This window comes from Gossypium arboreum, chromosome 5 (assembly GCF_025698485.1).
Source record: "Gossypium arboreum isolate Shixiya-1 chromosome 5, ASM2569848v2, whole genome shotgun sequence".
Classification (NCBI taxonomy): Eukaryota; Viridiplantae; Streptophyta; class Magnoliopsida; order Malvales; family Malvaceae; genus Gossypium; species Gossypium arboreum.
The window spans coordinates 62800037-62824874 of record NC_069074.1 but is presented as its reverse complement, the minus strand read 5'-3'; the positions used below and the strand labels follow the sequence as shown (position 1 = coordinate 62824874).

The 24838-nt window shown below is 34.4% G+C and overlaps 2 protein-coding genes across 5 annotated transcripts; one reads left to right on the top strand and one right to left on the bottom strand.

Annotated features, from left to right (window-relative positions):
* Positions 1-4847: 4847 nt before the first annotated feature.
* Positions 4848-7282, bottom strand: LOC128293310 (uncharacterized). Of its 4 annotated transcripts, XR_008283485.1 has the most exons (6): positions 7143-7282; positions 6730-6794; positions 6586-6644; positions 6300-6337; positions 5543-5621; positions 4848-5160 (listed from the first exon to the last, which is right to left on the bottom strand). XR_008283485.1 is itself a non-coding variant. In XM_053029113.1 (5 exons), exons 2-5 carry the CDS (start codon positions 6776-6778, stop codon positions 5006-5008), a joined length of 321 nt encoding a protein of 106 aa, XP_052885073.1. In that variant the 5' UTR covers positions 6779-6794; positions 7143-7282; the 3' UTR covers positions 4848-5005. The 4 variants fall into 4 exon arrangements, 2 of the variants coding, with proteins under 2 accessions (XP_052885073.1, XP_052885074.1); XM_053029113.1 differs by lacking the exon at positions 6586-6644; XM_053029114.1 differs by lacking the exons at positions 6586-6644; positions 7143-7282 and adding an exon at positions 6913-7045.
* Positions 7283-22253: 14971 nt separating this feature from the next.
* Positions 22254-23990, top strand: LOC128292685 (uncharacterized). Its single transcript, XM_053027583.1, has one exon. The coding sequence runs from the start codon at positions 22254-22256 to the stop codon at positions 23988-23990; it is 1737 nt and encodes a 578-aa protein (XP_052883543.1).
* Positions 23991-24838: the final 848 nt, after the last annotated feature.

Below are 24838 nucleotides of genomic sequence, written 5' to 3'. Positions count from 1 at the left end.
TAGTTGAAGTGCAGAAACTCACTTGATGCTTCTTTTCCTTATCAATTTAGCTTTTCCAAACGTCAAAGTTTCCATTCTCTTGGCAGTTAAACATGACAACCAAAATCATATTTAGACTTAGTATTCTCAGTTTCCTAAAAACATGCAAAACCCCTAGAATGGTTCTGAAAACCCTTAACTTTATTTTCTAATTCTTACATACGCCGATGGACTCAGAACCTTACTAGCTTTATGGATTCTCTACTTTTCCGACTCCAACCTCCTGATTTCTACTCCATGCAGAACTTTTCGTAATCATCTTGTCTTTGAAGCAACAAAGAAGATAAATAAAGAGAAGGAAATGAAACAGGAACGAGAATAATTCTCTCCCCAGGAAGTCATTTCCTTGCTATATATAGCCCTCCCCGCTCAGTTACCAACCTTCTAGAGACCACCTGTTGATAAAAATTGTCTCCCATTAAGGAAACTATTGGTTCTAATCCAATCAAGCTAAACTTTGATCTCAATCCTGTCCAATTTTAGTTACTAACTTTTACTGATTTTCCAATATAGACCACCAACTTATGATTTCTTTCAATTTAACCCCCAATTGTTCAAATTTTTTGGGTTTACAGGAAATTGAGTGTGAAAAAACCCTAGTAGACTTAGTAGAATAGTAAGGATACAATTGGCATGCCATAGGGATTAGTGTGCACATTTATATTGAAGACAACTTTTAGTATGAAGACAACGATTTATGTCGTCATAACATGTAAATGCATATTGGGCCTATATTTTAGGGTGTTTGGATGGATGCGCGTTGCACACAATATGTTTTAGGGTGTTCGACTTGAATCCCAAGTATCCAAGTGTATTTCACTAAGGTTTATGAAGGGTAAAATAAATCAAAATTTTGATTATAAGGCTTCTTAATGGGCATAATGAGCTATAAGTGTAATAAGAGTGATACATGTTAAAAGTGGGGCTAATAAAAAATGATACACAAATTGAATAAGGTGCTTAAATGGCTAATGATAATGAAAAATGAAAACTTAATACTTGTTAACTTTTTCATAAAATTGAGGTGAGAATGTAACACCCCCTTGCCTAACTCGATTGTCGGGTCCGAGTTATGGAATGCTACATTCATTGTCGGAGCAACTACATTAAAATATATAATAAATAATCCTTTACACATACAACCCAATTTCCAACACATGCAATTCAATTATAGTAATTAAATTTGAGTCTTAATCGAGCTTACGAAAGCTCTTTTATTAATTCGAGCATGAAATAGGATTAAATTGCAAAATTTTAAAGATTCAGTGTAGTGATTTCATCTATGTACTTGTAATTTTTGAACAAATTGGTTTAATAAAAACCCATAATTATGATTAATATCTTAAATATAATTTCCCAAATGGTTTTTCCACGCAAAGCAAAATAAAAGAAAATATTGACTCACTGTAAACTATTACTAAGCGGCTTTATGTGGTCGGATTGTAAGTACGACAAGAAATCTTATATTAGTAGATAATCTAAACACATCCTAAGTCTAATCAGAATTGAACAAATCAATTAAAAATTAATATTTCATCTATCAAGTCCAAATGAAGAGATACCTTGTCTTAGGTATCGAAGCAGTTGACTCCCAAAAGATAAAGGCATAGATGTGATTGACTGGATTGATAGTTCATTAGATAGAACTCAAGTAGAATAGATCCTAGATCCGATTATGGATTTATTCACTTATGATGTTAATGGTGTGGCATACCTTAATTTGAGTGGATGATGGGTTATGTATGTGTGACCCATATAATTTGACGTAAATGAAAGATTGAGTTCAAATAGATAATGAACCAAAAGCTGGTACATCAGGTATACAAATTCTGTATAATGTAGCATCATTCCATTGTCAGGATTAATATGGTGAATTAGGCCATTTCCTCACTCATGGAGCTTGTTTTCAAATGACATTTAGTCATTTTATAAACTTTGCAATAGTTTTAGAATTTGATTTAAATGTTGTTGTCAAGTAAGTTATTAGTATATTTTGAATAATTACATTAGTTTGCCTTCAGCCATGTACTTAATGGTGTGAAAATGACATTGTAGGTTTCGATAGAGCAATGAAATGAAAAAGAACTTAAGAGGTGAAGGGAAATAAGACAAAGAAGATGCTTGTCATGACCATAAGATGCATTGTCACGAAAATGACCACACTGACTTGATAAGGAGTTTTCTCCCTATCATCCCTTATCGTAACCAAGAGCTCATTGAGTTGAACACCAAGATTGCTTGGTCATTTAGGGTTGTGACAATGAAGTTAATCTTCCCATAACCATGGAGCCACTTACTTTGAAGTGGTTTCAAAGGTTGAAGTCATTGTCGTGACCACAAATAAAACTTGTCGCAACAATGACTATATTATAGATGGTACCCAAACAATGCAACTTTTCTCATAAATATAATATTACATAATATAATAATATAAAAGCCTATATTATATTATATAAGTATTAATATAAATTTTAATATATATTATATAGTATTAAAGTTTTACTTAAATTCAATTATATTGTTAATTATGCTCATAATGTTTATATATATAGAATATTTTATTAATAATAGTATGCACAATATAGTATTATATAATATAATAATATACATTATAGTATCAATACTTATGTGTAATTTAGTATATCGGAAAAATGTATATAACTAAGAATAAATAAAATATTATTAAAATTTTAATATATTAATAAATATTATTTTTATTACACTAGTTTTTGAATTGGGCTTTTAAGTTTTACAAATTGTATTTGTGTATTGGGTTTATTGTTGTTGTTGTTTTGGACTTAAGATAAAATTAGTTTATTTTGGGGTTGAATAACAATAGGTATGTTATTTGGGTTTGGACTTAAGATAATATATTTGGGTTTTGAAATAATTATGAGTATTAAGTTTATAAATTTAGTAAGAAAAACAAAAGCTATTCAATTGTCAATATAGTACTATAATAAATAATAAAATATATTTTCGTCAATTTAAAACCTTTTTCAAATATATACTTTTATAGATACTATCTTCTAATGTTACATGTGTTGCATGTGATTTTATATGTTTAATATTTAACTAATTTTTAAATATTATATTTTTAATTGTAGTAATTAACGTAAAATAATGTTTCTTATTTAAATTACTGAACGTAATTAAAATATATTAACTTATCCATTCAAATATTATAATAGAATTTTTTTCAAATTATAATTATACCCTTTTAACATACTGAAGATATAATATAGTTTTAATTTATATAATTAATACAAAGTATTATTATTCAAATTAATAACAAATTAACATAATTAACTCTAATATTAATTAAGTGATAATTAAGATGCTTAAAATTTTATTTAGTAATAATTCTATTTTAAATCAATAAAATTAGCACAACTTTTTAAAAATAAAATTAGTATTGCTTCTATTTTAAAATTACCACAAAATTTTAAATAATAATTTTAAATTAAATTATAATTATTTTTAAATGTGTAATTCTCACAACTTCAACTTCTAATAAATTATAATTATTTTTAAATGTATAATTATGATAATTTTATTTTATTTCAACTATTTTTATTTTTAAATGTGGATTTACTAATATGTTGAAAAATAAAGGATATTCTTATCGGTTCAAAAATTTTTCTAAACTCATGCTTTTATAAATAAAGAGTGAGATTATAGATTATTATAATAAATCAAATATATAAAATTTATGCATATCATATATTGATATTGTTTATTAAATTCATACACACATCATATAATCATAAATTTTACCTATAAAAGAATTGTAATTGTTTTGTATAAAATATCTCTATTAAGGTAATCAATGTCGTATTAGTGAGTGTACCATTTTTGCCCTGATATTGATATGTATTAATGTTGGTGTTTTTAGTGTATTATTTGGGTTTAGTATTTTTTCACATATATTTATATATTTATAGTCTAATTTTAGTTTCTTCATAAATTATATATATACGATGGAAATATATCTTAATTATTATTTTTAGGTTATTAATAAACTACATTAATGTAAATATAATTATATGCAAATATAATTTTTAAAATTATTAATTGAGTACAATAACTTTAAAATGTTTAAGATAAAAAATATAAGTTATGTTTAAAATATTAAAATTTTATACAAACCGATATTGGCTGTTATGCACCAGTATAAGTCGATATAGGCCAAAATGAGTTGAAACACATTGGGAACAGTCAAAACACACATAAACCTGGATTGTACTGAACCTAAATTACTTGATATCAATTGAGGAACATGAACCCAAATTACTTGGCTTCAATTGAGGAACTTTCAAATATGTATCATCTACCTTTGTTACATATATATATATATATATATATATATATAATTTATATTTTTATAAGGCAATTTAAACTGATAAGTGTTATATTCAAAATTAAAATATCTATAACTTAAAAATTTAAAATAATTTGAATTGATCACCAGTCTAAAGCTATCCGTGCCCAAAAACCAAACTAAAAAATTTCAATTCCAAAAAACCCGATAAAACTTCCTGTTTACCACCTCTAATATATATATATATATATATATATACATGTACACTAAAATTAAATAAAATGACTTTTATTTAAGTTTATTTTATAATTAAACAATGTAAATTAAATACGAAAATTTGAAAAAAAAATTAAAAGCTACAAATTTAAATGAAATTTGAATTGTTTAAATACCTTTTAAAATTTCATATAAATCTTAGAATTCTTCATTTTTATACGAAACAAGATAATTCAATTTTGGAATTTTTAATATCTAAATGAATGTCGAATTTTCAAAACCTTATCAGAAATTAAATCCTTTCTCTAATTCCCTGCAAACATACCTTGAAGATTATTCATTATCAAAAGGACCTCAACATTAGAATCAAGGTGCAATAGGTCCACAAAATTTTATCAATCGGCTAATCTATCTCCTTCGACTATCCTGCTAATCCTCTTCACTTTCTTTATCCTTTAAGAAGCCTAAAAACGTAAGAGATCCGAGCAGGAAGAATCCACCTGACCAGTTGCCTCCATCAACGTCGTCATCACAGAGTGGAAATCCAGAATCACCGCCATCAAGTTGTGGCAACTTCTCCTCTGCTGCAATTCAATAAAACCATATTAAGCAATTTAAATGACACGTTCTCGTAAACATTTGAAGAATAAAGAGTAGATCGAATCCATGGACTTCAAGTGAGCAACTTATAGTTATAGCCCAAACAAAGTATTTATCTACCGCCGTAAGATGCAGCATAAGATCGTGCAAGCTTGGACGTCGCATGGCAAAATGTCAAAAAAGCATGAGAATTGTCTACCGCCATATGTCTTCAATTATTCTAACAAAATCATCTAGCCCTTCATAGCCTTCCTAGTCACCATTTTGGTTAAGGTGGGGTGGCTCTATGTTCACTTGAAAAACACAAAAAGGAATACATCTAACAAATTTTAGCAAAGTATTGAAAGTTTATATGTTTGTTATTACAATGGACAGGAGCTTGGGTGATTGTTGGTGCCTCGCGAGTAACGGTCTGAGTTTGCCCAGATGCGCTGCATGTTGCATTCTGCAGGAAAAAACAAACCAAGTAAAAAACTCAGTGCCAACATCATTAAACCGTCAACTTTTAGCATGTTGAAAGCAGTACACACGTAAACATAAGCATTTATGAATACAAGTTGTGAAGTTTTTCCCATCCAGGGCTCTTGTATTAGAAGATATATAGTATTTTATTTCCTTTATTTAAAAATTGAGAAAATTAGTTCCTATACATTAAAAAATGTCATCCATATCTATTTTTAAAAATTAACTTATTTGACAAAATAACCAAATAGACATGTATCTCGTTAACAGGGACCAATTTTTAATAGTAAAAAAAGATGAATTTTTTTTACAAGAAAACTAGTTTACTCGATGATTTAATGTATAAGAATTAATTTACTCATTTTTTTAATAGAGGGGATAAAATACAATCCGACTCCTAGTACAAAGGCTTCCTTGATACTTTTAGCTCTTCACTATAATTATTTCAGGATTTAAATATGTTTATAATAGTAGAAAACAAACACACATATAATTTTGAATTTGATATCCAACAAAGACAAATAACATTCTCTCTCTATGCTATTCTTCCGTCCATGATCATTTTAACCATTCTAAACGAACTCGAGTACTTTTCTTTGTATGAAAAATTTCATTAAGTAGAAAAATGAACGAAAAGCAGTTATTATAGTGACAAGCTTACCAAAGCAGCTAGAGGCGAATCCAGAGTGCCAGCCCTCCCTAAAATGAAAAATTATTGTTTAGATCATTTAAAAAATTTTAAAATTTTAAAATAATAAATGTAAAATTGTACTTTGACCTCCTTTAAAATTATAAAAATTTAATTTAACCCTTTAAAAATTATAAGATATAGAATATTAAAAATTAAAATTTCATTTTAACCCCTAAACAAATTTTAGATTGCCTTCTATTTCTTCCAACAATAGACTATAATTCCAAGCCAAGGCCTATTGGCTTAATTCGCGTACAAACTTTGACGGTAAGAAAGCTATCACTGCATTTATTTGCAACTTTGACTGTGTCCCCGCTGAAAAACCGTGACAAAATATTATCATAAAGCAAACATAATCAAATGAGTATTGGAAGAAAATTGGCATAGGAAAAGAGCATACCAGGAGATAGTAGTGGTGGCGACGGGGCACAATCACTCGCAGTCGGCATTTGCAAAGAATAAAACCTGAAAATATATCAAAGCTTGTATTGTCATATTATATATAGATTTTAAGATTAGAATGAATCAAATTCCATCCAAATAATTCATTTTCTAATAAAAATAAATGTCATATATGGATTACAACTAAAAATCCTATCGACTACGAGCACATGGAGAAAAACCAATTGAGAGTCGATCCGAAATTCGGAATGAAAATCACCAAATTTCTTTCCTATTTCCGAAAATAGAAAACATCGAACTCACAAACACAATTGAAATGGCTAAATCAACTTAATTTAACGAATAAATCCCCGAAATTCGCTAATACAGATTAAAATATAAAAAAGAAGGTGGAAAGGAAAATTGACATACGACAAAGCCAAGAAGAAAAAGATGTTCCCGACTTTGAGCAAGATTGAAGGAGGGAAAGCTGGGAAGTGGAAACTCGAAGAACAACCCTAACTGGATAGCGCTTAAAAAAACAAAAAAAAAATTGAAAACAATGCCTTTGGAAGTTTTTTTTTCTCTCTTGGGAAGCAGAAGGAATAGGGGCAATGTGGTATCGAAAAATGTGGTTCCTACATCTATTTTTATAAAGATTGGTCGAGTAATTTTATCTAATTAATAGTTTATTAAGGCTCAAGGACTAAATTATAAAGTTTAATCGCTATAAAATTTTAATTGACAAAAGACTTGAGGATTTAAATAACAATTAGTCAAAGGTCCAAAATGGTAATTAAACCATTTTTAAATGAAAGTTAGTGGATGAAGATGAAATCTTCCACTAAACTTGATTAATGAAAGATTAAGTAAATCAAACTATGATTAGATTACTAAAATTAAATAAGTTTTAAACCTTGTATAAAAGTCAAAGTTAGTGGACACATGCATAATTTTCTTCCGTCTTCACCGTCCACCATATCTAAGGGTTGAGAAAACTTCAAAAATCTTCATTTTACTTTCGGCTATCAATTAGGCATCAAATTTTCAAGTCATTTTCTTATAATTTTTATAGATCAGGGTCATGAGAGCTTGTTTTAACTAGTCCATGTGCCAATTTGATAAATTGTTAGAGTTTAGAAAGTTTTCATCGTTGATTAATTGATGAATTAGACATTAAATTGATAGATTTTAATCTTAGATTATGAAAAGGACTAAATTTTAAAATTAATTTAACTTGTTTGTTAAATTTATTCCATTGGAGATCAAATTGAATAAATATAAAATATGTCATGAAATTATGTTAAAAACAAAAAGTATAAGGTTCCTAATGAGAATATATGAAATCAGGTTTTAATCTGAAGTTGCTTTTCTTTAAAAAACTAGCTTCCCCCTACACCACCTACAAGAGGGGATCATTACGCAACCCCTGCACGAGGTCAACCAACAAGTAGCTATTCAGGGATTGAATCGGGATGCGTCGCATGCTTGATTTAATCAAATTAGCAACTTGGTAAACTGAAACATTCTAAAGTTACCAATGTAAACTAGATGGACTTTAGCTATGCCTTGTTCAGCTTAAAATCTCATAAGTGACCAATGAAACACCGGAACCCTCGGACTACAATCCTTGGGATAAGCTAAACACAATGATTTAGACCCTAGCTGGTTGTAGGAAAATCAATTTTTAGTTGTAACTCACTCAGCAGAGTCAAACTCGAAAGTCTGGTTTAACGAGTACAAGAGTTTCAATGATGAGACATCATAAGAATAATAAGTTATGATTATTCCAAGTTCAGAGATTGAATTGAATAAAATGTAAAATATAAGATAAATAAAAAAAAATGGATTTATATAGGTTCATGCATATCATGAGATTATGTGAAAATGTTGGTATTTATTTTTTATATAAAATAATTTTATAAATCAAAATTTGGATAAAAAAAATGGATTTATATAGGTTCATCATTTCATTGTTGCTCATTGACACTATCGCTACCTAAGAGGAATTTCTTTGGCTGTTCTTGAAAAAGAACATGCCCATTGCAACTGTACTTAATGCCTATGAAAAATTGTTTGATTTCCAACAAAAAGAGACCGAAACTTTAGGCCAACCATGGGATAAGTTTAAAAGGGTTTAGAGAAGCCTAATTGGGAATGGGGTAGAGAGAGCCGCGCAATTACAATGTTTTTATGTTGGGATGGATATGGACAGTAAGGCAAAATTTTATATAATTTCTAGGGGAAGTATCTGGACTAGAACAATGAGAGAAATAACAGTTCTACTTGAGAATGTCAGCATCAGTTATTCTTTTTCTAGGGACAATCAAGCCTTCGACAATGATAAATCTAGTAATATGTCCAAAAGATTGGAAAGCCAGAAAGTTGAAGTCATTCAAGGACTCCCCATACCAGGAACGATCTTGCTCCAGGAAAATCGCAGAGCTTCCGCGCAGAAGGATTACGAATAGGAACCATTTTCAGATATCAGAAGTATTGCGTCTATTGAAATCGAGAGTAAGGAAGAATGCCAAAAACTCTCTACTCAAGACATAAACAATTTAACTGAAGAAGAGGATAATGACTTGTGTGAAGACATGGAGATTAAATTAAAGTAAGAGCATGGGCATTAACTTGATTAGTGGAGAACCTACAAAGAACCTTTAGAGCCTTTGAAAGATGCGCCTAAGAAAATTATTCCTTCGACGATTAAACCTCCTAAACATGAATTAAAACCATTTCCTGAAGGTTGAAGTACGGATATTTGGGTGAATATAACACTTTTCCGGTTATTATCTCTACCCAGCTAGGGACGAAAAGGGTAACTGCTCTCATTCGTGTATTAAGGGCACATAAAAAGGCGATTGGATAGACAACTGTTAACATTAAAGGCACAAACTCATCTCTTTGTCAACTTAAGATATTCTAGGAAGATGGAAAAAAGCCAGTAGTAGGCACTCAACGATGTCTCAACCTTGCAATGAAAGAAGTTGTGAAGAAAGAGCTAACTAAGTGGTTACACACCGGTATCGTTTACACTATTTCTGATAGTGGTTGGGTAAACCCCATACATTGTGTCCCATAGAAAGGGGGATGACTGTGGTCTCAAATGAGAAAGATGAACTTATCCCAACTAGAACAGTGATCGAGTAACATGTATGTATCGACTATAGGAAACTTAATGACGCTACTAAAAAGGATGATTTCCCCTTGCCATTCGTTAACCAGGTGCTTGATAGTTTAGAGGGGAAAGAATTTTACTATTTCTTAGATGGGTGTACTAGATATCATCAAATCCCTATTCACCCATATAATCAAGAGAAGACCACCTTCATCTATCCATTTGGTACTTATGCATTTCGGATGATGCCTTTTTGGGTTGTGTAATGCTCTTGCCACGTTTATGAGGTGTATGACATCTACTTTTGTCGACATGATAGAGGAAGGATTGGACATATTTATGAATGAATTTTCGGTATATGGGGATTTCTTCACTGAATGTTTGGGAAACCTTGAGAAGGTTCTTGAACAATTCGAAGAAACGAATTTAGTGCTGAATTAGGAAAAGTGTCATTTCATGGTAACGGAGGGCATTGGCCTGGGACATGAGATCTCCAAAAAAGGATTAGAAGTTGACCAGGTAAAATTTAAAGTTAATGAAAAACTCCGATCCCTGTCTTTTCTGCGTAGAATCCATAATTTTCTGAGACATGTCCAATTTTATCTGCATTTCATTAAGGATTTTTCGCACACCTCTAAACCATTAACTCATCTTTTGCATAAAGATGTTCCGTTCATCTTTGACAAAGAATGTAATCTTACTTTCATAGCTTTTAAGGAAAAAATGGTAATCGCCCCTATTATTTGTAGCCCTAATTGGAATGAGCCATTTGTTGTCATGTGCGATGCTAGCAATTTTGCTATCAGGGTTGTTTTGGGTTAAAAGAAAAAAAAAAGGTTTTCATGCTATTCATTATACTAGCAAGACCTTGAACCCAACCCAATGTAATTACACCAACACCGTAAAAGAAATGTTAGCAGTCGTATTTGTACATAAGAAATTCTACCCGTATTTGATGGATAATTGGGTTTACGTATACACAGATCATTCATCCTTGAAGTATGTGATGAAGAAAAAAGAAACAAAGGGTTGATTAATGAGATGAGTATTATTTCTTCAGGAGTTTGATTTGTAGATACTGGATATGAAGGGGACTGAAAATCAAGTGACGAATCATTTATCTCGTTTTGAGTATGAAGATAACCAAAAGGAAAGTAAAGCAATAAATGACACCTTCATTGATGAAATTATTTCGTGTCGGCTATTGTTTGGTGAAGAGAAGAACTCTCTCGACACCTTGGTACGTAGACATTGTAAATTAACTTGAACGATGAGTCTTTCTAGTAGAAACGTCCAATCAGTGGAATAAGAATACAACTCACGTGAGATTATATTTGGGAGGATCCTTATGCTTTCTAGCAATGCTAATACGCAGGTGCGTGGTTGAGGAGGATATGAAGGATATTCTCATAGGGTGTCATACATTTCCATATAGAGGCCACTTTGGTTGAAAGAGGTCTATACAAAAAATCCTACAATCTGGTTTCTATTGGCAAACGATGATTCGTGATGTGTATGAATTTGTTAGAATATGTGATCGATGTCAGAAAACTGGGAACATTTCCATGTGAGATGAGATGCCTCAAAAGGGAATTCTAGAATTGGAAATCTTCAATGTGTGAGGAATTGATTTCATGAGACCCTTTCCCAACTCTTTTGGGAATCAATATATTTTGTTAGCAGTGGATTATGTTTCCACAAGAACATCATTTCAAGAGTTGGGGCACCTAGTGCTCTGGTAAGTGATGAAGGGACACATTTTTGCAATAAACAACTAGAGAATGCACTCTCTAAATACAACATGAAGCATCGCATTGCTACAACCTATCACCCGCAGTTTATTGGTCATGCTGAAGTATCGAATTGATAAATCAAGTATATATTAGAAAAGTCAATAAACCCTAATCAGAAGAACTGGTCCCTGTGCCTAGATGATGCTTTATGGGCATATCTAACAGCTTATAAAACATCTTTAGGGATGTCACCTAATAAGTTACTTTCTGGAAAAAACTGCCACTTACCTATTGAGTTGGAAAAGAGAGCATACTGGACAATCAAAGAACTGAACTTTGTCATGAACCTTGCAAAGGAAGTGCGTCTGTTTCAACTACATGAACTTGAAGAGTTTTGATTCTTCTCTTATGAAAAATCTAATCTGTACAAGGAGAACAGAAAATACACCACGATTGTATAATAAAGAAGAAACATTTTGTGCCTAGAAAACAGGTTCTTTTTTTCAATTCTCGTTTGAAGTTGTTTCCAGGGAAGCTAAGGCCACAGTGAACCTGTCCAAATACTGTCACTCAAGTGCTAACCAATGGAGTTATGGAGCTAGAAACTGACGAAGGTTGGAGATTCTTAGAAATGGACAGTAAGTGAAATTATATTTTGGTGGAACATCGGACGCCTTCAAGAAGGTTCAATATTTGAAATATGATGCCGATGATTACAAAAGTGTAAATCTTAAGTTGAATGGGGGAGAAGGACTTGAGGAAGTGTCTAACCTTCTTAAGGAAATCTAAACTTCCATACATTGTAGTAATGACAACTTGTTTTGTTTCTAGACTATCTTTTACATTCAACAAACTTACTTTAATAATTTTGATTGTTGTTAGGTTGATGCATCTAACGCTACACAATATGGTGTCAACTCCTTTTTTATTTTTATTTTTGCACTTAGGGTTTGAATTAGCTTTGTTTAATGTTAGGGCTAGATTACGAAGGGTTATGTTGTTCGAAAGGAATTTTGATTGTGATGTAAGTATTTTGGGGCATTATTCAGTGAAATCGCGATATTCAAGGGTTTGCATAGTGAAATTGTGACTCAACTTGTGATATCACGGTACCTTTGACAAATTTGAAAATTATGGGTTCTATAAATAGGGGAGTATCACGATATCTATTAATGGGTATCGCGATACCCAATTAGGGTCGAGCTATACTTGTTTAGGGCATTGTGACCTACGTATTTTTGAGGTCTTTTAAACCTCACAACAACCCAAAACCCTTATTTTTCCTCAAACTTCTCAAGAGTCAAACCTGTAGCACCCAAAACACCTTCCCCCATCCTTATTCTTTCGATCCTTTTCAACTTTTCACTTTGGTTGTTATCTATTTTTTCTTGTTTTTATCCTTTTTCTTTTTCCTTGTAGGGGCTAGTTTATGTTGGATTAATGTAAAGACCAATTTTTCAATAGTGTCGAAAATAGTGATTTTGAGGCCACAAATTCGACGAGCAAGTCCGTAAATATTATTATTTAATATTTACGAGTAATATGATGTATTAATAAAATTTAATGTAATGATTTTTGTTAAATTGAAAAATAATTAAGTTAAAGTGGTAAGACCCTAAAGTCAAGCGGTTTCAGAAAACGAGGTATCAGGACTTCATTTCTATAAACCAAGTCGTAAATATTGTATTAAATATTTACAAAATGTTATTAATGTCGTATTAAAATTTGGGTAAGGAATTTTAATGTTTCGATATTTAATTAATTAAAAAGAACTAAATTGTAAAAGGATGCAAAGGTTAATCGCTATAAGTTTATTTGTATTAAATAAGTATAAAAGTATGAAGTGAGGGTTTTAAAGTGTAAATATACCCTAATTATTGTGATATACGGTTAGTGGGTGAAAAAATAAGAAATATTATGTATTTAAAATGTATTAATTAAAAGAATTTATATGTTAAGTTAAAATAATGATAATAAAACAGAAAGCCAACATTTGTAATTTCTTTTATGTCTTCTTCTTCCCCATAACCGAAATCTCCATGGAATGATAGGGAGCATTTGGTCAAGTGTAGTTCTAATGCATATTGAAAACGAGATGAAAATCGAGAAGAAGTGAAAATTGCGATTTAGCCCCAGTAATTAGTCATTGTTGCAATTTAGCCAGGTAAGTTCATAGTGATTTGTTATTTAATGTAATTCACTTGTGATTATTATTATTATTCTCTAGTTAATTGATTTATATATATGAAAAATTAATTCAGTTATTTATATAACGATTAGTGTTGCAAATCCTTATGTATATATGAAATTGAGAAGATACCACTAGTAGTGTTTTTCTTGGAATTGTATTAAAGTTATATGAGAATGAGATGAATTTAAGTATGTATACAGAAATGAAAAAGTGCCCCTGAATGCACATTTGTGCCCATGTTTGTACTTCGGTACCCTTGAATGCACATCTGTGCCCTTGTTTATACTTTAGTACCCCTGAATGTACATCTGTGCCCTTGTTTGCACTTTGGTGCCCCTGATTGCACATTCGTGCTCTTGATTGCACTTTGGTACCCCTGTTATACATCTATGATTGCCCTAGTATGGTGTTGTTACCCGAGTATCCGAGTCAAGTTACTAGTTCATCAGGCTAAAGGTTAATGGAATTTAAAAAATTATTTATGTGCTTAAAGGCTAATGTATAGATAAGATAGTAGTAAATGTTAAATGTTCAATGATCTATTTGATCATAAGTAAGTATAATTATATCGATGATTATACGTTAAACTTAGATATTTATATACATATATGAATGAGTTTGGATTGAATTATTATAGTACAGAAACATACAATGAACCATTTTCAATTACTAATTTTATAAGTACTTCGTGAATGAATAAAATGTATGATTAATCATTTATTTAGTTTTCACATTGTTTAGTGAAAATAAGTGATTACAGGTTGATATGTTTATATGAAACTTTGAAATAAAACATGAATTAAAGAATGATTATATGTTAAATATGTAAGTATTATGGTAAGGAAAAACATTTAAGTGAAATGGTTATATGAAATTCTTATAAGGAAAAGTATAGATATGTATATGCGAAGCTACACCAGGTGTCCATGAGAGGTGTATTGAATAGAAAAAATGAAATTAGTCCATGATATAATAAAAATTTATCCCTTAGTTGTTTATTCTAACATGTTCAGTAGTTAGGTTACCTTTTTACAAACTTATCAAGTATTATTGCTTACGTTAGTTGTTTTCTTTTCCTGTAGATCATCAAAAAGTTCGATTTGGTTGGAAGCTCATTGGAAATCTATCACACTATCTAGTAGTCTATTTCGGTAGTTTTTGATGTTTTGATCAAGGTTATAATGGCATGAATAGGTGGACTTGTGTTTGATGTTAGTTGAAAAGTTTGACATGTATATGTTATTTTGGTTTATGTGCTTTGGTACTTTTGGTGCCTTATTGATATGTGTTGATATGACAAAGATATGATGCATTTGAGTGACCAAATGTTATGTTTATGTGGAAGTTATAATGATCATAACCATGGTATGTTTTGGAAGTGGTAATGAGTTATATGAGTATGATTGAGATGTGGTAAGTGTACATGCTTAAGTATGATTGAATGATTGTATTTGAGGTGCCTTGTATGGTGTACCAGCCCAATTTTGGGCCCAATACCCAAAACCCACTAAACCCAATTACAAACCAACCCAAATAACTCAGCCCAACTAAGCCCAAATCTCACCTAACCCTAGCCCACTAGCCTAAACTCCTCCAAGAAACCCTAGCCGTCAGCACATGCTCCCCACCCCTCCACCACCGACGCCTGCAAGTGGCCTCTGCTCCACCACCGACGCCTGCAAGTGGCCTCTGCTCCACCACCCATTTTCCTACAAAGAAAGATAATGTAATAAGAAAAAGGTAATGGCTATTTAAAAGCCAAATCCAAAAAACTGTAGATTCATTCGGTACTCTTATGAAATAACAAGCAATATTAGACTTTTTTAAAAAAAGAAAAGAGAAAAACTCCAAAATCGCAGCAAAAACAGAACGGAGAACAAAAATCGAAGGTTACCCCTATTTCTCCTTATTTTCCTTTTTTTCTTTTGAATCTGTTCATACCCACAATCTTCACCTTATTTAAAACAGCATATATATTAAATATAAATATATAGAAAACGAAAAAGGGGAGAAAATTCTACCTCGAGGCGATTTCCGACCACTGTTCACGGTGGTAAAGCACTGACCGAGCTACTAATGGGGAGAGCAATGGGATTCTTGACCGATTCTGGATTCTTCCAGAGAAAAAAAGCTCTCCGTTTTCTTTTTTTTTTCTTAAACTCAGACCAAATGAAAATTTCAAAAAAAATTGACCTTTATAAGCCCACAGCACGGCGTCGTTTGGGGCTAACATTTAGCACCAAAACAGCGTCGTTTGGAAGTTGACCGAGGACCCGACCGCTTGTGCCAAGGATCTGCGTGTTTGGACTGAGGTCTATTTGCGCCTCGGTCCCTCCGCTTTTGAGGCTGGTTTCCATCTGGTCCTATCTCGTTTCTTTGATATTTCTAAATTTGATCGCTTCTTTTGTTTTTGTTACAATTTGGTCCTAGACCACTCAAATGGCCAAGTACCGAGCAGTGCCGTTTATGAGTATGGGTTAATTTCCTATGTGGCCCTTGTATTTCTGCTTGCGATTCATTTTAGCCCTCCAATCTACATTTCGCTATTTTTATTTTAAAATTTATACTCGAACTTTTGTTTCTTCATAATTTAATCCCATTTCTTTATTATTACTATTATCATTATTATTTGTTGCTTAATATATTATTGTTATTATTTTATCCTCATCATTATTATTATTATTATTATTATTACTATTATTTGATACTATCATTACTATTATTATTCTAATTACCATTATTACTATTATATATATACATACCTTTTATTATTATTCATGTACATATATTTTAAATATTATTACCATTATTATTTTATCACTTACATGGTTATTATATATATACATACCTTTTACTATTATTCATGTACATATATTTTAAATATTATTACCATTATTATTTTTATCACTTACATGGTTATTATTATTCTATTAATATATACTTTATTACATATGTACGTATATACTTGTAAATATCATATCGTTTGTACATTCTATTATGTATATTTTATAACTATCATGTGCTCATTTCATATATATCCCGTATATTTTAATATATCATATATATTTTTCGTTTCTATTATTATATATATTTTTATACCATATGTATTATTATCGTCTTATACTATTGCTATTATTATTATTTTCGTCATCATCGCCATTTTTCTTTTGTCATGTTTTATGCATCTTTATTATTTTATGTATTCGATGGTTTTATTTTCTTCATGCATTTGTTTATATTTACACATTACTAGGCTTGCTATCATTTCATTTTTATATAATTGCTCACATTATTATTTTTGTTATCGTCACGCTCATTATTATACATTATTATTAATACCAAAATTTGCCTTTATAAATCACGTTATATTTTGTCACTCAGTATATTCAAACAATTCTTTCATAAAAGTAATATCCTATATTAGGCAATTCGAGATAATCGTGCCCTAACTTACTGGGTTTCGAATTTTCTCATTTAACCTAAATAACGGAATATATTCTTTTTAAATCATTATACGAGTTTTGAAAAAATACTTATTCTCGAAGATGTGAAGTGTTGTGCCCTAACTTACCGGGTATGATATTTTGTCATCTCGAAATAAGAATTTTGTTTAGAAATAAAGGCAATATTCGGTGTTTGAGAATTCGAGAAAACGTGCCCTAACTTACTGGGTTTCGACTTCTCTCGTTTATTCTAAATAATCGAATACCCTTTTAATAAAATACATAGGTTTCATAAAAGGCAAGCTCGCTCTCAAAAATTTAAGATGTCGTGTCCTAACTTACTGGGTGTGACATTTTACATTTTGAGACGAGAGAGTCTTTAACACTTGAGCTTTTTATAAAGAAGGATCGTATTTTAAAATTCTTTCAAGTTTTTTAATTTTCGACACTAAGACACTAATTAATCAACTAGGTACCAATTTTGGGCGTGTCGAGGGTGCTAATCCTTCCTCGTATGTAACCGACTCCGAACCTATTTTCTTGATTCTCGTAGACCAAAATTGTTGTTTAAATAAACCAAACTATTTATTAAAACAACCACTTTTATGAGGTGACCCGATCACACCTCGTCAAAAGGATCGGTGGCGACTCCGTTCTTTTATTTTCAAAATCCAAGTCGATTCCGTTTTTTCAAAAAATGGTTACGACGACTTAGCGACTCCATCGGGGACACGAATGAGAGAGTCAAGCCACAAGTTGATTAACTCTTGTCTTTTTATCGAAAATTGAAAATTTGGTTTTGAAATACGATCCTTTCATTGCATTTCATCGGTATTTTGTGGTCTAAATAATACCTTTCGTTGGTCCGATTCTTTAAATAGTGTTGCATATTGCATTGCATGACCGTTGTGGTCACACCTCTTAAGTGGGGCGAAACTATTCCTTCGTGAGGTTTTCACCTCCGTGCGGGATAGTGGATTGCTTTGGGATACATCCGTACCTATGTCTTCGTGAGATTTTCATCTCCGTGCAGCCATAGGAAATGTATTCCCCAGAATCGAACTTCGATGCAGTAGGAGCCTATAATGGGTGAAGATCGAGGAATCTGCTGGTTCAGGTACCCTTATTCTAGAATCAAACCCCATGTAGCGAGCCTTAAGAACCCACCCTAGGTAGAGCCACTCCGAAACCCTAGTGGTTACCTGAGCAAGTGCTATATTTATTATTCTTCGTTTGCTTTGAACTGTGCATAAACTACTGACTTGCTTTGTTTTACTTTCATTGTATTTGCATGGAATTTTCATCATAAAAGGTGTTGATTCGTGTTCGGTTCCTAAATAGATAGCTTATCATGGAAAAGGGGTTTTTTGATAAAGTAGAAGACAACGCGGCTGTCCGGATATGGGCTGAGACAACACAACAAGAGAAAGGTGACAGTCTTACCAAGGGGTATGTGTCAGAGCTATGGAATTTCACTCGGATCAGCGTAACCCAGAATAATCTCCAAGAGTTGAAAGAAATATGGAACCAGTGGGACGACGAGGTCAAACAGTTATTTTATTATCATTACGGTGATTTACCTTATCTGCTTGATGTCAAGGTAAACGAGCACCTGTTTCGAGCCCTTGCCCAATATTGGAATTCTGCTTACAGTTGCTTCACTTTCGGGAAGGTAGATTTGGTACCTACTATAGAAGAATACACGACCTTGCTCCGTTGCCCAAAGATTCAGATAGACAGAATTTATACCGGACACATAGCGTCCCAAAGATTTTCAAAAAAGCGATGAACATCACGGGATGAGCGAGCAGATGGGTGACAACCGGATCAAACAAAAGGAGATTGTAAATGCATCCCATGGAGGAACACGAGGATCTAATCTTAGCTCACCCCGACGTGAAGAAAAGGGTAGATGTCTTCGCCTTGAGCATCTATGGACTGGTCATCTTCCCCAAGGCTTTGGGGCATGTAGACGAGGCTGTTGTTGACCTTTTGATAGGCTTGGTAAAGGAACCACACTGCACCCGCAATCTTGACGGAAACTTTCAGATCATTAAATGCTTGTAGAAGAAGCGGTGAAGGAGATTTATTGGATGTGCACACTCTTGCTATCCTGGTTCCACAGCCATTTTTGGAAAGTGGAAAATGTCTCATATCGTATCTTCTCTGAAAATTACTCTCCGCTGAAAGAGTTAGTGGCTACACCGAGGCGAGATGATGTAACAGAAGAAAATTGGATGACAGTTCTCCAAAATCTGCAAGAAGAAGATGTTGAATGGAGAGCCCCGTGGATGGTCCCTGATGAAATATTATATCGATGCAGAGATTTTGATTGGGTTCCCTTGTTAGGAGTATGGGGAGCCGTCGGATATGCTCTTCTGCTTGCATTGCGACAATAAAGATCCAGACAGTTTACACCACCAACATACGGGTTAGCCCAGTGCGAGTTCACGTTCACAGGGAATAATTACAAAAAGAAAGTTCGTGAGATATCAAATGCCTGGAACTAGACTCGTAAAATGAAGAAGTTTGCTGCCAATCCCATGACTACTCCTGAGTATGACCGATGGTGGAATCAGAGGATTAACGACAACATCCCTACATCAGATCAAGGGAATCCTCAGTCGATAGGAGAGCACTTGAAAGTAATCCCATCTGAGCTGGAAATCATCAGGCAAGATTTCGAGAGAAAGAGTCTGGAGCTAGAAAAAAGGATCGAGCATTTAGAAGAAGAAAAGATGCAGTTAGGGTTGAACATCGATGCCCGAAACTAGAAGTGAAAGACTCGAAAAAGGAAAAACAAGGTCAAGAGGACTTAGACAGGTTTAAAACAGATTATAAGAAGTCATGCAGATCAATGAGAACCACGGGTTAGGAAAAACATCCGAACAATGGTGACATGAAGTTAAAGAAGAACAAAGCAAAGCCAACCAGTGGGAGGAAAAATTTCGCGATGCTCAAGCTCGAGAACGTGCTCTGAAAAGAAGTTTGGTAGAAAGTCAGAATGAGAAAGAAGGGTTAAAGATCCGGATATCAGAGTTAGAGAGGTTATTGTACCAGTATCGCTCGCATAACTCTGCAATCGAGTTGAAAGCTAGTCAGAACAGAATCGAAGAATTAAAAAAGAATATAGAAGAACTCAAAACAATACGCAAAATCGTGAACTCGAGATAGAACTCCTCGAGGTAAATAACGAGCGATGGAAGAAGCAACTTCATCAATCCCAAGACCAAGTCGGGGCGGGGACTACATCATGGGCGAGGCTTTGACTCAAAATCGAGAAGTGGTGACCACTTGCAAGCGTTAGCGATACAAGCCGATGTCTTGAGTTTAAAATACGAGTCAGAGTCGGACCGAGGCCAAAAGCTAGCTTGGCTTCTTAGACAGGTCAAGGCCTTAAGTATCAGGGCCAAGCCTTATATGTAATCTATTTTATGTAAAGAAACTTGTTTTCTAGAAAAGTTACTCTAATGAAATCGAATTGGAATCAACGCCTTTTTATATTCATCGCATTCATTGCATTCATGCATCAGCATTGCATCATACGCACTAAAAACTCACAAGAAACCCTAAAAATCATGGCAGTTACCTTGGAACATCGTTACGGTACAAGAGGAAAATAAAAGCAATGGATCAAAGGTTAGAGATTGGAACAAATGCAAAAAGAGATGCGGGATCAACTACGAACATCGTATGCAAAACGGTGGCCAAAATCCAAAGAAGATGTAAGGGACCGGATATTGGAGTCCCAAAGAAGTATGATGGATCAATTAACGCGTCTATTGGCTGGTGGATTAGAAAAGGAAAAGCCCCATAATCAATAATGGAGATGACAACGAAGATCCCGTCTACCCTCCGGGTTTGTCCCACGGACGTTCGAGACACAACTGATGTGTACCCAAGAAGGCCATCTGTCACAAGCAGCCTCAACCATTTCAAGCCATTGTCTCGCACGATGAATTATCGACCGGTTCGGGCTCTAATCCGGGGACAATCGACCAACCACGTGGTCCTCAATCTCGATGAAGTAATAGAAGCAGAAAAGACAAGGGTAGAATTCCCGAGAGAGCTTGAAGAAAGATGTAGATGGTTGGAAGAAAAATTTAAAGAAATGGAAAACACCGACTATCATGGTGGAATCGACGCTAAGGAATTAAGTTTGGTTCCAGACCTGGTACTCCCTCCTAAGTTCAAACCCCAGAATTTGAGAAATACAACGGGACTAGCTGTCCCGAGGCTCACATCACTATGTTCTGCAGACGAATGGCAGGCTATGTCAATAATGACCAGCTATTGATCCACTGTTTCCAGGAAAGTCTGGTTGGGGCCGCTTCTAGATGGTACAACCAACTGAGTCGTAACCAGATCAGTTCATGGAAGGATTTAGCACAGGCTTTCATGAAGCAATACAGTCACGTGACAGACATGGCTCCTGATAGAGTCACGTTACAGAACATGGAGAAGAAACAAAATGAGAGTTTCAGGCAATACGCCCAAAGATGGAGAGAGGTAGCAACGCAAGTTCAACCACCTCTTCTGGAGAAAGAAACGACCATGCTCTTTATCAATACGCTAAAGACTCCATTCATTAACCACATGCTAAGGAGCACTACTAAAAGCTTCTCAGACATAGTAATGTCTGGAGAAATGATAGAGAACGCGATAAGATGTGGAAGGATTGAAGCAGGGGAAAGTGCCAAGAAATCAGCCCCGAGAAGAAAAGAGAACGATGTGAACAACACGAGTATGTATAATAAGCCAGTCACTATGAGCCAACCAAAGGTGGTGACTACCAGCCATCAGGGCTCCGCAAGACGGGACTTCAACCCAAGGCCTAACACGAAAAGAGTCCGGTTTACTCCTATCCCGATGTCCTACAAGGAATTGTACGAGCTTATTCGATGCCCATGTAGTGTCGCCTTCTATCTAAAGCCAATGCAACCCCATTCCCCAAGTGGTACAGCATAAGCCCAATGCGAATACCATGCAGGAGCCACAAGGCACTCAATAGAAAACTGCACCACTTTCAAGAAGCTAGTTGAAAGACTCATCAACATGGGCATCGTGAAATTCGATGATACACCTAGTGCAGAAAACCCGTTACCTAATCATGGGGATAAGGGTATAAATGCCATAATCGAGAGTTCAGGGAAGAAAATTAAGATGAATGTTGCAGAAGTGAATACTCCACTAAAAGAAGTATGGAAGAAAATGGTGAAAAAAGGGTTGGTAACACAGAATTCAGGGGACAGACACCAAGGAGCAAAAAGTTATTGCGAGTTCCATAATCAAGAGGACCATGAGATTCAGAAATGCCGCAAATTCAGGGCTCTAGTACAAGGGTTAATGGATAATAAGGAGCTGGAATTCTTCGAGTATGCTAGGAGCCCAGAAAGAACAGACGTGTGTGCTTCAGAGGAAGGGTCGACAAGAAACGCTTGTAAAATCAACCACCCATTGGTTATCATATCACGCTTAAGAACTAATGAAGACGGGACACAAGTCACACCCAAAGTCGTGATCCAGAAGCCCGTTGCTTTCCCTTATAAAGATAGCAAGAGGGTACCATGGAATTACAGCCGCAATGTGACGATCCCAGGAAAGAAGAGCCTGGCCAGTGCTTCACAACAAAACCAAGATGTAGGTTTTTTTACACGCAGTGGGAGACGTTATGTTCTTGAGGGTACAGGAACCAAAATTGCCGAAGAAAGAATCCCAACAGTTGAGCAAAGGAAAGAAAAGACAGTCGGGTTCGAATCGCCAGTCAATGAGTCTGTAACCGAGAATGAAGCCAGGGAATTCTTAAAATTTTTAAAACACAGTGAGTACAGCGTCATGGAACAGTTACATAAGCAACCGGCTCGCATTTCGGTGCTAGCTTTACTTTTGAGCTCAGAAACGCATCGGAGCGCGTTAATGAAAGTGCTGAATGAAACATACGTCGCGCATGACATCTCTGTCAACAAACTGGACCGCCTGGTCAACAATATCAGCGCCGACAATTTTATTTTCTTTAACGACAACGAAATACCACCAGGAGGTATGGGGTCCACAAAGGCCCTGCACATTACCAAGCGTTACAAGGGATACACATTACCGGGTGTATTGATCGATAATGGATCAGCACTAAACGTCTTACCCCTATCCACACTGAATAAGTTGCCCGTGGATAGTTCCCATATGAAAACATGCCAAAATGTAGTAAGGGCGTTTGACGGTACTGAAAGGAAAGTAATGGGGAGGATTGAATTATCCCTTCAAATCGGTCCTAGCACGTACGAGGTAGACTTCTTAGTAATGGACATCAAACCCTCTTACAATTGCCTATTGGGAAGACCATGGATCCACTCGGCGAGGCGATCGTCATCATTACATCAGAAGCTCAAACTTATAACGGAGGGTCGATTGGTGACTATAAATGCAGAGGAAGACATCATTGCATCTGTTACCAGCAACGCACCATATGTGAGAACAGATGATGAAGCCATAGAATGTTCTTTTCGATCGTTGGAGTTTGTAAATGCGACCTTTGTTGTCGAAGGAAATAAAGTCCCGACACCCAGACTTTCTAAAACCACAAGAATGGGACTACAACTACTAGTTGGGAAGGGAGCCTTGCCAGGGAAAGGACTTGGAAGAAGCCTACAAGGAAGGGTCAAAGTGCCTATGCTCACAGACAAACGGGACCGCTTTGGCTTAGGATTCACGCCAGATACAAGACAAAAGAAAGAGGAGCAAGAGAAGAAACAAGAAAGGAGAAGAGCACGTTTGAACGGGGAAGAGGTTAAATAGAAGCCAATGACCTTTCCCCATATATCCAGAACATTTGTGTCGGGAGGAACTATTTATGCCGAAGGAAGATCGGCAGACCAAGAGTCCACTGAAGAAATGTGGGAAAGCTTAAGCATTAATGCCACTAGAGAAGAGAATGGGGCGGGCATTCGCCCTTATGAGCTAGAAAGTGTTTTGAATAATTGGATTGCGGAAGAGATTCCTGTAGTCTTTAAAACTAACACAGAGTAATGCCCAAAACACACTTATTACCCTAGGCCTAGGAGTAATAAGTGTCTTTTTGTGAAATAGGCCTATGTTCAAAATCGTTATTTCAATGAAATGCATCCTTTCGTCTTATTCAGTGCAAATATTCTTTTATTCTTTCATTCATAATCATACTGTACATACCATTGTTCTTAGATTCTTTTGTTCTTTGCATCTTCCTTTCTGCCCAAAACAGGTCTCCAGATATCAACGATGTGAGTGACCTTGCTACTAATTTGGAGTCTCCTTTTGAGTGCGATATGTGTCTAGAGGGATCCGAGGATTTTGGAGATGACAGTGATTGTAACTTATCCCCCGATTTGTTAAGAATGGTAGAACAAGATGAGAACCAGATTTTACTTCACAAAGAGTCAGTAGAAATCGTGAACTTGGGAGATGAACTAGAAATGAGAAAAATAAAGATCGGAGCTTGCATCACCACAGAGACAAAGCGGCACCTTATTGAGTTACTCCAAGAGTTCAAGGATGTCTTTGCATGGTCATATCAGGATATGCCTGGGCTAAGTACTGACATTGTGGTACACAGGCTCCCCATCAAAGAAGAATGCAAGCCAGTTCAGCAAAAGCTTCGAAGGATGCGG

Coding starts and splice junctions, on each gene's coding strand:
- LOC128293310 (XM_053029113.1), bottom strand. CDS start 6,778: ATGCCGACTGCGAGTGATTGTGCCCCGTCGCCACCACTACTATCTCCT. Junction 6,338..6,729: donor GCCACCACTACTATCTCCTG/GTATGCTCTTTT, acceptor TTTTCATTTTAG/GGAGGGCTGGCACTCTGGAT. Junction 5,622..6,299: donor ATTCGCCTCTAGCTGCTTTG/GTAAGCTTGTCA, acceptor TTTTTCCTGCAG/AATGCAACATGCAGCGCATC.
- LOC128292685 (XM_053027583.1), top strand. CDS start 22,254: ATGGGCATCGTGAAATTCGATGATACACCTAGTGCAGAAAACCCGTTA.